General features: G+C 46.4%; 1 protein-coding gene across 1 annotated transcript; it reads left to right on the forward strand.

Annotated features, from left to right (window-relative positions):
• Window positions 1-3,514: 3,514 nt before the first annotated feature.
• Window positions 3,515-4,779, forward strand: LOC130046205 (mesoderm-specific transcript homolog protein-like). Its single transcript, XM_056139125.1, has one exon. It carries the CDS (start codon window positions 3,540-3,542, stop codon window positions 4,518-4,520), a length of 981 nt encoding a protein of 326 aa, XP_055995100.1. The 5' UTR covers window positions 3,515-3,539; the 3' UTR covers window positions 4,521-4,779.
• The last annotated feature ends 9,091 nt before the right edge of the window (window positions 4,780-13,870 follow it).

Genomic DNA, 13,870 nt, shown 5'->3' on the forward strand with positions numbered 1-13,870 from the left:
CTTTCTTCATTCATTCCTCTGATATTTCTTAGAGTATCTTCTAAGTGCCTGATTCTATGTACCGGATGGAGGGCATGAAATAAAGAACAAAATTCACTTTCTTTTAATTTGTGGTGCTGGGTATTTAAGCCAAGGCCTCACACATGTGAGGCATATGCTCTGCCACTGACCTACATTACCAGGCTTGCACTTGCTGGACTCTTAGCTCTAATCTCATGGGGAATTCGATCTAGTAGAGATCTGAGCACTGAGCGCATGGGATGTCTCCAACCCAATCCTGGGAAGGCCCAGAAGTGTTTGAAAGTGCATTTTTTTCTAAATTCTCAGAAAATAAGCATGCTTAGTTGTGAGATTTGAAGGTGGAAGGGTGCAATGTCTCTTGAGTGATGACTTGGACTGTCACAGCCTGCGTTCAGTGAGGGACCTTCCACACGTCACATTATTAACTTGAACGACAGCGAGCAAAGAATTGCTCGTAGAGTTTCCATTGTTCTTCTTAGTTACACTTTACATCCAGTCCACAGGAAAATCCAGGGAGGTCATAGAATTTCAAATAAATGTGTTTGCAGGAGTAGCTTTGTCGAGTCCTGCAACTAAAAAGGGGAATCCGTGTTAGAATTGGTCTGTGATTCATTTAATCGTATTGTTAATGGTTAACTTTTTTGTCTAAACAGACCTGATTATGCAAGAGAATAGCAGAGGAAGTAAGGTGAAGAGTAGACAGGAAGTCTCAGTGCTAAATTTCTATAAATATAAATTTATAGATCATAAATCTAAAATTACAAAAAGGAGACCAGAGAGATAGTTATAATGGGTAGTGTGATTTCCTTGCACATGGCCAACCAGATTTGATCCCCAGCACCACAGAGGGCCCTTAAGTCCCAACAGGATTGATCCCTGAGCACAGAGCCCTAAGTACAGCCAGGTGTGTCCCAACAACCAAACCAAACAAAAAAACTAAGATTACGAAAGAGAAACAAGGAAGAGAGTGCAACATTTTGGTCCTGCCCCCTTGGCGTGGCCTTCACCCCAGCAGAAGGGGGGTGTAAGTAAGATGCAGCTCATTGACTAGAGCTGCAGCTGTGGTGGATGGGCCTTTAAAGGCACACAAGAATGCAAAAGACAAACCCAGGGTAATCCTGAAGGTTAATAACTGGTCGGTCACTCAGATCCTGCACTAACATGAAGATGATGTGGAGACCCAAAGAGGTTAGCAATCTCATTTGCAATCTAACCTACTGGCGTTGTAATTCATAATGTGGTTTTTTTTTATTTCCTTGCAGATTTCCTTTTCTACTAGGCATTGCTCTCTCCAGAATTAAAAGATCCTCTCTCTCATTTCATTTACCACAATGCCCTCCAGTTCCATCCGAGTTTTAGCGAATGGTGAGGTTGTATATATTCTTATAGCTACAGAGTATTTTGTTGTGTGTTTACACCCCACATTTTTATCCATTTTTTTTTTATCAAAAAGCCTCCATCTCCCCCCCCCCCCCCCAGAGAGTCCAGCAAGCTACCGAGGATTTCCAGCCTGCACAGCAGAGCCTGGCAAGCTACCCATGATGTACAAAGTATGCCAACAACAGTAGCTAAAATGGGTCTCATTTCCCTAATCCTGATGGAGTCTCCAGCTGAGTTGGGAAGAATGAGAGGGCTTGTACTAAGTAGACGGTGCTCAAGTCAACGAGGTAAGGCACCCTGCAAGCATCTTGCCACCAAGGTGGCCCGCAAGAGCATACCAGACACGGGTGGTGTGAAGAAGCCGCACCGCTACTGGCCCAACACCATGGCACTACACAAGATCTACCAGTTGCCATTCCAGCAGCTGGTGCATGAGATCGCATGGGACTTCAAGACCGACTTGCACTCCCAGAGCTCGGCAGTCATGGCGCTGCAGGAGGCATTCGAGGACAACCTGGTGGGCTCTTTGAGGACACCAATCTCTGCGCATTCTCCGCCAAGCGAGTCACCATTATGCCTATGGACATCCAGCTGGCGTGCCACATCTGAGGAGAGAGCATAAAGTTTAACATACTAAAATCTCAGGGCTGGGACAAATGGAAACGCTACTGGCTCCCACTTGAGTAAAATTGATGATTAACGGGGGTAACAGTGACAATGGTATATCGAAGAAACAAGGGAATAAACTATAACGAACAACAAACAAACCCTGGGCTGTGGCTTACCAATCCCAGATTTGCCAAGCAAGGAGGAAGTTGCAAGAGGAACTGAAGAAGTGGACTGGAAGTGACATAAGAACGGCGGTGGATTGTCTTGGGCACTGCTGGCTATGAGGGGTGGCAGCTACACAACAAGCCCATAGACATCAACACTAGTGTAGGGGTAAGCCCTGAGCACAGCTGGGTGTGGCCCACTTGCCCAACCCAAAATTAAACTGAATATAGTGTAAAGAAATTAAGTCACCTTAAAAACCGGAGCGATATTACAGCACGTAGGGTGTTTGCCTTGCACGCAGCCAACTGGATTCTGTCTCTGGAACCCCTTAGGGTTCCCTGAGCCCTTTCAGGAGTGATTCCTGAGCACAGAGCCAGACGCAAGCCCTGAGCACAGTCTGGTGTGTACCGCAAATCAAAAACAAACCACAAAACTAAGAGACTTGAGCTTGAGTGCTGATTACTTCACCTTTGAGGCTGGAGAGACACTTTGTAGGAACTACTGCCACTTCTCGAAGCTGGGAGAATTCCAAGCTAAGCAGGCTAAGGAAGACGCATGTGCAGGGAGAGGTTTTTGTTGTTGTTTTCACAGTTGTCACATTTATATCTTTTACAGCATAATCTGTATTTATTTATAGATTTACAAAGATATTCATAATTGAATTTTAGGTATACTAGTTCTGGCACCAATTCTGCAAACACTATCAATTTCCCTCCACCAGGCTTCCTGGGTTCCCTCCCAGAGGGTAGGGTTTTTTTCCTTTCTCAGTTTTTTTTGGGGGGATGTATGGGAGGTTTGGATCACAACTAGGGATGCTCAAGGGTTACTCCTGGCTCTGCACTAAGGAATTACAGCTGGCAGTGCTCGGAGGACCATATGAGATGCTTGGGATTAAATCTGGGTTGCCATGTACAAGGCAAATGCCCTACACTGTACTATTACTCCAGCCCCGCAGGAGATATTTTTCTGAGCCTGGAGTTTTGGGGTGTGCCTAAACACCTCCTGAGATCAGCATCAACACCCATAGGTAGTTCCAACTCAGTCTGCCCACCACTCCTTACCATACCCCCCACCATTGCCTTATTAGATTCCTGGGATGACCTTTTTGGGACCCCCCAGCCTCTGTAGCACTCATCACTTGCTATCAATTCTTCAGTAACCCCAATTATCAAAAACTCCCCACTCACAGATTAAAACAGGATTCTCATTTAAATATCAAATGAGCATGCAACAGATGCACTTACCAAGGAGGAAACTAGCAGAAAGGGAAATCTAATCATACAAGGGAACACAGAATGCTGGATAAAAAAAAGAAAGTGAGCCCCAACATGGAGTCCTGTAGCCCAGGTCCTACCTGAGTCAGGATGAGGGAGTGGTGGGTCCAGGTGGGGCTGCTGGCGGTGCCCCTGCTCGCAGCCTACCTGCACATCCCACCCCCGCAGCTCTCCCCTGTGCTTCACTCATGGAAGTCATCCGGCAAATTCTTCACCTATAAGGGGCTGCGCATCTTCTATCAAGACTCTGTGGGCGTGGTTGGAAGTCCCGAGATCGTGGTGCTTTTACATGGCTTTCCAACGTCCAGCTATGATTGGTACAAGATTTGGGAGGGCCTCACCCTGAGATTTCATCGCGTGATTGCCCTCGATTTCCTAGGCTTCGGCTTCAGTGACAAACCCAGACCACACCACTACTCCATATTCGAGCAGGCCAGCATCGTGGAGGCGCTCCTGCGGCACCTGGGGCTCCAGAACCGCAAAATCAACCTTCTGTCTCACGATTACGGAGACATCGTTGCCCAGGAGCTGCTCTATAGGTTCAAGCAGAATCGATCTGGCCGGCTCACCATCAAGAGTCTCTGTCTGTCCAATGGAGGTATTTTTCCTGAGACTCACCGGCCTCTCCTCCTTCAAAAGCTGCTGAAGGATGGAGGCGTGCTCTCACCCATCCTCACACGGCTGATGAACTTCTTTGTCTTCTCTCGAGGTCTCACCCCCGTCTTCGGGCCGTACACACGCCCCTCGGAGAGCGAGCTGTGGGACATGTGGGCAGGGATCCGCAACAACGACGGGAACCTGGTCATCGACAGTCTCTTGCAGTACATCAACCAGAGGAAGAAGTTTCGACGACGCTGGATTGGAGCGCTGGCCTCTGTAAACATTCCCATTCATTTTATCTATGGGCCAATGGATCCTGTGAACCCCTTTCCGGAATTTTTGGAGTTGTACAGGAAAACGCTGCCGCGGTCCACAGTGTCGATTCTGGATGACCACATTAGCCACTATCCACAGCTAGAGGATCCCATGGGCTTCTTGAATGCATACATGGGCTTCATCAACTCCTTCTGAGCTGGAGAGCGTAGCCTCCCTGCATTACCTCCCCTAAGCCCCCATCTGTCGTGTGCTCCACTTAGGAAGAAAGGCCCGGCAGAGGTCCTGGCCACCACACACTATTCTCGCCTCACTTGGTGGACAGCTTAGAGTAAAATGCCAGCAGAAGCTCTGACTGCGGGTGACTGCACTGTCCACCTTCCATTCCTCTGACATCTGATCATGTGTGCAGACCCGCCTTTGTCACTGTGCTATTAGGAAATTCTGACGGGCACAGTTACTCTCCGATGCTGAAAGCCATTCCTTCTCTTACTGTTTCTAAAAAATAGAAACAAAAATTCTTGATATAGTAAAAAAAATCATAACTGGCCCAACTCCAATTGGATCCTAAAGCATGAGGAGTGGGTGCTCCCCTCCTCTCCTCGAGGAGCCTCGAGGGCGGGTGCTGTTTTTCCCCACGGCCTCCAATGAGGGCAGCTCTCCCGGCATTGGATTTGGATTTAGTTTCATCTGCTGCTTCAATCTAGGCATCTTGTTAAAGTAGATTTTAGTTTGATGTAGTCTTTTTAAGTATGCTTTATTATTTACTCTTTATATACATATATGTATCCTTTACTAAACCAGCAGATTTTGTTCTGCTAGAGTAGTGAACCTTACTAATAATCATTGTTTAATTTTTTTTCTGAATACATTGAACTAAATCCAAACTGTTTACAGAATTTCCTAAGGTCACAGGACATTAAGGACCAATAGCATCTGTGCCAGAGATTTACTGTTATTTGCGGTTAGAATCGGTCTTTCCAGCTAATAACAGTACGACCCTTCATACCTCAGTGCTTAGAAGCATCTCCCTCCTAAGCTGGAGGGGAGGGGATCGTCGGCTAGTCCCAGTTACCATGCTGAATGTACGTTATTCCTCTGATGATGATTGCTTAACTTCCCATTGGTCGTCCCACAGAGACTGCCTCATGTAGCTCAGCAATTCCTGTACTTTACATACAGGAAAGTTCCAGAAACTTTTAAGAAAAAAATTTGAAAGACTTAAAAACAATGGTGCTGAATACCTTTTTTTTTTTTAAGCCACAATTTCATTGTTGTAGTCAAAATAGGATGATCGGGTGATTTTTTTTTTTTATTAGCAACCTCAAGTATAACTGAAACTGGAATAAGTGTTTATTTTCTATTAATAAAAATGAATTTTGACAAAAGTGGAAAAAAAAAAGAAAGTGATGTCTGGAAGAGCAGGGGAGCAACTGAACAGACAAGGAGGACTTCACTGGCCTAAAAATATCCTGAGTGGGAATGCTGTACACCAGCCCAGCTGGGAACAGCTTCAAGGAGAGGATCTGATTTTCTGCCCTGTGGAGCTTGGTTGAGATAACAGCTTATACTTGTTCTAGTGGTTTCTCAGGAAATTTATGCATATTCAAGAGGGAGCAGGTTGGTGTGTATGACTGAGGACGAGCAATGAATACAAGCCCATGTTCCAAGAATGCCGAGAAATGTCATGGGGGAGTGGGTTTAGTGAGCTAAAGAGGAAGGAAACTAGAGGTCAAGAAGGCCGTGACTGTCTGGGCTCCACTAGGGAAAACTGGCCCAAACTGGTCAGCTGGGGCCTACGGTCTTTATCAGTGCAAACTGTCCTGAAAGTCCCACTTTGGCCCAACAGAACCAATAAAATGCCTCAGGGAAGCTTCGTCCAGAGAGAGGACAACACTCGGTCACCATAGGACAGGCCTCAGGCCAGTCTGGTTTAGCTTTTCTTTTTCCTTCTTTTTAATTTATTTTTTTTTTTATTTTGGGGGGTTGGGGGAGGCTTCAATGCTGTTTAAGCTCTGCAGTGCCAGGGGTGAGCCAGGACTCCCTGCCGGTGCTGGGGTCTCAAAGGAGACCCTGTGATGCGCAGGGGACCACATGGTGCCAGGAACTGAACCACTGTACTAACTCCAGGTCCTGCCTGTTGTAACTTTTTTTTTTTTTGACCAGACCCGGCTGCACTCAGGGATCACTCCTGGAGGGCTCAGGGACCATATGGGGTGCAGGGGTTTAACCCAGTTAACAGGTGTGCAAGGCAAACGTCCTACCCACTCTTCTATCTCTCTGACACCAGTTACATTTCTAATAAGTAAAAATAAGTCAGGGGTTTAATGAAGATTAGTCTTCTTGTATTTATTTATTTATTATTTATTGCAGTGCCAGGGAATGAACCCAGGGTGTCACACATACAAGACAAGTGCTCTGATGCTGAGTCACCCATTAACAGTTTACAAGACAGAATTGCCTGGTTGTCATGTGGAGTTGCGGAATAAGACCAATTTTGAAGTGCCACAGAGTATTGCCCACATAGCTGTCATTCAGAGTCAAGGGCCATGTGTAACTCCTCTCTAGAGTTTTGGGGTTTTTTCCCTAGATTGTCCTGACATTTTGATTTTTTTGTTTTGTTTGTTTGTTTGTTTTGTTTTGTTTCATCCCACACTTGAAGACTCAGGCTGTGTTTCAGGATTATTATTGGCTATAATTCAGGGATCACTTTTTGAGGAACCCTATGGGGTCCATTAGACTGGATCCCATTGGCCATGGGCAAGGCTTACCCTCTCAGACACCAGAAATTTTGAATTTAATATTTTGCATGTCGCTCGTGATTTCTACTTCGCCTATCAATTTTTTTTGGTTTGTTCTTGTTTGGGAACCACACCCTGTGTGCTCAGGGCTGACTCCTGGCTCTGTGCTCAGGCATCACTCTCGGCAGACACCATATACAGTGCTGGGGATGGAACTAGGGTGAGCAGCATGCAAGGCAGGCACCCAGCCTGCTGTACTACTTACCATGTGCTCCATTTCATAGAGTAAAATTTGTTTCAATTGGCAATTTTTGACATATGGTTAGTACAATAAAGGCTTATTTTTTTATTAATTTGAAGGCTGGGGGGTCCCAAGCAGGTATAAGGGGGCCCAGGACCACCCACAGCATCACCCAGCAGGATCCAGCTAGCCCAATGCTCTGTGAGTGATGAGTCCAGGGCCTCTGGATAATGAGGGGAGCATATGGTTACCTCTGACAGTGCTCAGGGGACCTTATGAGGTACTGGGGAAACAACCAGGTCAGCCTCAGGTTAATAGTGGGGAGTGGGAGCATATGGTTAAGAAAATCGAACTCAGGTTCCTGCACATGTGAGGCATGCTCCCCTGGCCCCCTGAATATCCATCTCCCAGTAAGATTGATAAAGGGTTTTATACTGCTCTGACCGTGCTCCAATCCCCTGTCTAATAGTAAGATGCACTATTGCACCAGATGCACATTATTCCTTGCCCATCCCAAAGCATGTTCTGTTTCCTCGTTTACAGTCAGCTAATGGGATGGTGGTCACAGAGCAGAAGAGAGTGTGTCATACAGGGTAGGCTTCCATCCTGGTGCCTGAGAGCCGCATTGCAGTTTGGAGCCATAAAGGCAATGAAAAGGAGTAACCAAACAGGGCTATCAGCAGAACAATTTCTACAGGGTCTCAGATACATAGGAGGTTTCTACATAAAACAAAAATGGTGCTTCAATAACCCTCCTATCTCCTGTGGTTTTGAGTCCAGGGCAGTTTATCAAGACAAGAGCAGTTGACAGCCACTCCCAGCAGCCCTCCCAGGAAGTGTGTCAGGCATGATTTTATGCAGAATCCCAGGCTCCCCATTCTGGAGTGGGATTCTCTTAAGGATAGAATGCGTATCTGTTGCCCAGAGAGTGGCTCTTGCATCAGTGTTATTAGCAGGAAACAATGGGAGATTATAGTCTGCATGCCTGCCAGTTTTACAAAAATATTAAATCCAATCTTATTATCTGATTTATGCATACACAATTACTTGCTGTTTTCCAATAATTTTTTTCATAACTGGGGTGAAAATGTAACGAATGCTATACCAGCCATCTGCCATGTGTTTTCTAATTGGTACTTTCCCTTTCTAATTGGTATTTTCCTTTTTTATTTGATTTATTTTTTGTTTGTTTGGTTTTGGGTTTTGGGTCACACCCAGCGATGCTCAGGTTACTCCTGCCTCTGTGCTCAGGAGTTACCCCTGACAGATCTCAAGAGACCTGATGAGATACTGGGGGTAGAACTGGGTCAGCTGCGTGTAAGAAAAATATCTTTCCTGCTGTACTGTGGCTCTGGCCCCCATACTGCCCCTTTTAATTTATCACTTATGGTTACTTTTAGTGTTTTTTTTGGGGGGGGGGTTACATACCTGACAGCCCTCAGGGGCTCCTTCTTACTCCATTTTGCTGGGGGGGACCCATGAGCAGCCAGGGATTAAATCCGGGCCCACATGTAAAACATGTGTGTAGCCCCGCGAGCTTCTCGACAGCTTTAGGGTTTGCTTCATTTCTGGGGTGGCTGCAGTGTTGACAGTACTGGGTTGATAGGTGTTTACTGTTGCTTCTACACCTACGGTTCAGTCATCTTGCTGTCTCCCATACTGCTTTCATCCAAGCTTCCAGATCTGGATTGTTAGCGAGCACTCAAGCCTTGGTGTAAGCTGGGAACTAACTTGTTAGTTGACCGAGGCTGCAGGGGTCTAAGGAGAGTGCCTGTTCTCTAGCCTGTGCCCTTCGCCTGCCCCCGAGTCAGTGCCTGGTCTGCTTCCTTGATGTCAGAGAAGAAAGTGGGCAAATCAGAAAGATAGTAGAGTTGTAGGACATTTGCCTTATAAGCGCCTTGTAAGACTCTGGTTCAATTACAGGTACCCCATGTGGTTCCCTGAGCCCTGCCAGGAGTCATCCCTGAGCACTGCCAGGTATGCCCCCACCCCTACCCCCAAAATGAGCAAATCAGACTTCCACTGCTCAGATAGCCTACTTTCTATCATCTTTCCTGTCAGAATAGAGTCATCATATTCCTGACTATGTGTCTACAGACAATATGTGCATGTAGTTTATTTTCTGATGTAGGCAAGAATTCTATATAATCTATTTGTATCATTTGGAAAGGTCCGTCAGTTTTAACTTTGATGCGATAATTAAAAATTTCCAAGCCTTAAATTTTGTTTTGTCTTTTTTAATGTTGTCTTTTTCAGTTTTGTCTTTGTTTTATTTATTTATTTTTGTTTGGGGGCTGCACCCTGTGGTCTCAGGATTTACTCCTGTGCTCAGGAATCACTCCTGATGGACTTGAGGGACCATGTGGGATGCCAGGGATCGAATGAGGGTCAGCCATGTGCAAGGCAAGTACCTATCCTGTGTACTATGGCTCCAACCCACATTTCCTTCTTTAATCATAGATTAGATTGACTCTCTCTCCTTCTCTGTCTCTGTCTCTGTCTCTGTCTCTGTCTCTGTCTCTGTCTCTGTCTCTCTCCACCCAGTCCCACCCTTAGGACCTCCCCCTGGTGCTGGGGATTGCCAGTCCTGGCTCTCCACAGCTGGCCGAGCAGAGCTTCTCTGGCCAGTAGTGTAGGGGTCAGAAGGGTCACACCTGTGACTTTCAGCATCGCTGGAGACAGGCACTCCCTGCCGTGCATATCCTGAGCGTCTCTGAGCTATCGCCCTCAATAATCTCTCTTGTAATCAACAAATCGCAGAAGGTCTTGAAGCAGATTGGGATTTTAGGAATTCTAACCTCATTGATTTTTCCCAGTAGGTTTGTCTGCCTAATTATTATACTATGTTCCCACAGAGTCATCCATCCGTGAAATATTCTGATACTTGACTATTGCAGAGATAATGGCCTTTGCTATTTTTTACCATATGCCAATACCCCATATCTCCTTATTTCCTATTTTCCAGTCATTTTTTCCCTGCTATATTCCACACCAAATAGTTATTCCTGCCTGTGAGTCTGAATTTCTTTCTGAGTTTCCACTTGCCAGGTTTTGTTTGTTCGTTTTGGGGGAGGGGGCACATAGACTCTGCTCAGAGCTTGCTCCTGCCTCTGTGCTCAGGAACCATAGTGGGTACCAGCTCAGCCATACCTAAGGCCAGCACCCTAGTGGTGGTTCTAGCTCTCTGGCCCCATGCCAGGGGTTTCTTGATTGTTTGATAGCTACCTCCAGATCATGGGAACTTCTTAGTCCAAAACTTATTGGTAAAGTTGCAGGTCAGTGATTCTTTAGCTTCCCCGGCCCAGGAATGCAGTTGAATAGCCTCTGAGGGCACATTTAGGGGTCTCCCCTTCCCCCCGGGTCAGGAAAGGAGCTGGAAGAGAGAGAAGCAAAGCAATGCACCGCCCCAGGGGCAGGGCTGGCTGGATCCAGAGCAGGGTCCCAGTCCATTCCGGTGCATAGGTGCGCCCTGGCAGGATGGGGGATGGAGAGCACCCCTGCGGGGGCAGGTGCTACCAGGACAGTGGGCTGGGGGAACCCAAGGCGGGGGTCAGGAAGGCTGAGAGTGGACCAGGAGCTGCAGCTCTGAATGGTGAAAAGAGTGAGCTCAGGCAGAGAATGTTTCTGCTCATTTCACCCGAAAGAACACCATTGGGCCTGGCACTGGGTGGCCTACGATGGCAGGGTGGGGCTCTAGGGAGCACCACTTGGAAGGCAAAACAACAAACAAAAGGGAAAAAAAGCCAGGAGGCTGGAGTGATAGCACAGTGGGTAGGACATTTGCCTTGCACAAGGTTGATCTGGATTTGATTCCCGCATCCCATATGGTCCCCCAAGCAACACCAGGAGTAATTCCTGAGTGCAGAGCCTGGAGTCAAGTCAGAAAACCCAGAAATAGGGCCTGAGTGATAGTACAGCAGGGTGTGGCCCAAAAAAACTGGAGAAGGGCCAGAGAGAAAGAGTACAGCAGGTAAGGTAACTTTTCTTGCACGCAGTGACCAGGGCTCAATCTCCAACCCATGTATGGTCCCCTGAGCACCCAAGAGACTCCTGACCACTGCTGGGTATGCGTCCCCCCCCCCCCCCGCCACACACACACACAAGAAGGGGAGAGTTTCTGAACAGAAATGTACTCAAAGAAGGATATGCAGGTAGCCTCTAGCTACATGAAAAAGAGCTCCTCAGCACTGATTATCAGGAAATGGAAATAAAAATGACAATGAAATATTGCCTCACACCAATGAGAATGGAACATGTCAGAAAACCCAGAAATAGGGCCAGAATGATAGTACAGTGGTGGGGCATATGCCGTGCATGTGGCCCCGGCACCACATATGGTCCCTGGAGCCAGCCAGGATTGATCCCTGAGCACAGAGCCAGGAGTCAGCCCAGCATAGCTGGGTGTGGCCCAAACAAACAAAGCACAAATCTCAACAGTATGAATCTAGCATTCCAAGTTGAGATGTGGGTGAATCCTGAGATTTAGAGATGCTATCTCTGTCATTTAGAGGACTTTCATTTACAAAAAGAATTTCTATTGAAATAACCACCTAACATAAAGGTCAACACATTAGTTCCTTCAAGGAGAGCAGAAGGCCTGGGGACACACCTGCTTTCTCACCATTTCTCAAGGGCTTGTCCAGCTACCTGGATTAGCTTTCATGGGATGGGGGTGGGAGAGATACTGGGATCAGTGGTGGTGGAGAATGGGCACTGGTGGAGGGATGGGTACTGGATCATTGTATAACTGAAACCCAAGCACAAAATTTTGTAAGTCTACAACTGTACCTCATGGTGTTTCACTAATAAAAACTTAAAAAAAAAAGAGTTAAGAGCAAATGAACTCATGCAGCTACTTTCCCCTAAAATTTCAGTTGTTTCAGTTTCTCTGCCACAGAAAGAACCTCAGGGAACCCTCCTGGGTTCTTATCTCCATCAGGAGGATGAAAAGGTAGCGCTCTAAGTGGTTTAAGTGGCTTCGGCTTGTCAGATTGCCCCACTTCCACAGGGTGCAGCCTGTGTGTGTGTGTGTGTGTGCATTGAGGTAGCGCCTGAGCTTTTTGTCTTGCTCTGTTCCTGGGCTGTCTACATCAGAGCAATCAGCTCTGGGTTTCTGGAGCTGCTGGAAGCCTGACTAGGCCCCTGTGTGAGTGCACAGCTGTTAGGAGGATCTTTGCATCTGTTCAGTCACTCTTCCTGGTATCAGCCAGTCACATCTGTCCCTTGGGGTAAGTTCGTCAGAGTCAACAAGTCCAATTTCATTTTTTAATAAAGAAAAATATTCTATATATTTTTTTGTTTGTTTGGGCTACACGGACTAGCTCAGGGCTTCTTCCTGCTTCTGTGCTCAGGGGACTGACCCTCTGAGGTACCCATTTGGCAGCATGCAAGGCAAGCACCTTACCTCTCCACCCCTCGAAATAGTTTTTATTAAAAGAAATTTTTCACATGTGAGAGAAAAGAAAAAGAGGAATATGTATTTAAGAGAGGACATGGACTTCTCCAGAGCGGAAACAAAACAGAGGAGAGAAACCTGTGTTCACAGGAGAGCAGGGGCCTGAAAGACCAAGCATTACTTTAAAAACTTTAAAAAAAAATTATAGATGCCATGATTTATAATATTGTTAATGAGAGGGTTTCACGCAAGAATTGTCCCCAAACCCACCCTCCACTCAAATATCCCTCATGCCACCACCACTAATTTATTTTATTTTGGGGAAGAAGGGGTTTGGGAGTGTCATGTTCATCATCCTTGGGTTGTGGACTGATGCCTCCTTATGAGCAGAAGTGCCTGTGTTTCTTCCTCCTTTGGCCGTGACTTTACTTTCTGCTTAACTACATCTTTGTTGCTAATTGCTAATAAAGTACACTCGAATTTCTTGTGTAATTGGGCTTTTAAATAGAGCATATAACTCGCTGGGCTGGGCAGTCAGGCTGACATCTGGAGTTTTTTTGATGGCAAGGTTTGTCCAGATTCATTCTTCAGTAGGTATTCAGAGATTCTCAGGAGTTAATAAAAATTGAATATACCCTTACGTTGCCTCTTGAGAAATTCTGGGGGCTGGAGTGATAGCACAGTGGTTAGAGCTCTTGCCTTGCATGCAGCTGACCTGGGTTCAATCCTCAGCATCCAGTATGGTCCTCTGAGTACCACCAGGAGTAATTCCTGAGTGTAGATTCAGGAGTAATCCCTGAACATCACCATCTGTGGGCCAAAAAGGAAAAAGAAAAAAGCCAAAGATAATTCTGGTAAGGTCAGTGAGCTCAGCTTAGTCACTACTGACTGCTGTCTTCTTGCCTTCCACAATATTATTCCAAGTCTTTTTTCTCAGAGATGTTACTAGAATGTTCCAAGTCATTTATAATATGGTAAGATGGGATTTTTATTTGTTTGGGGGCCACACCGATGATGTTCAAGGCTTATTCCTGGCCCTGTGCTCCGAGGTCACTCCTGGTGGTGCTCAGGAGACTGAATGCAGTGATGTAGATAAAATCGGGGTCAGCTGCACACAAGGCAACCTTGACCCTAACCCCCAGGCTACCTCTGCACCCATCCCTTTTGCTCA

The sequence above is a fragment of the Sorex fumeus genome, unplaced genomic scaffold, assembly GCF_029834395.1.
Source record: "Sorex fumeus unplaced genomic scaffold, SorFum_2.1 ptg000131l, whole genome shotgun sequence".
NCBI lineage: Eukaryota > Metazoa > Chordata > Mammalia > Eulipotyphla > Soricidae > Sorex > Sorex fumeus.

Bases quoted from the DNA above. Each gene is read 5' to 3' on its own strand.
- LOC130046205 (XM_056139125.1), top strand. From the start codon at position 3,540: ATGAGGGAGTGGTGGGTCCAGGTGGGGCTGCTGGCGGTGCCCCTGCTC.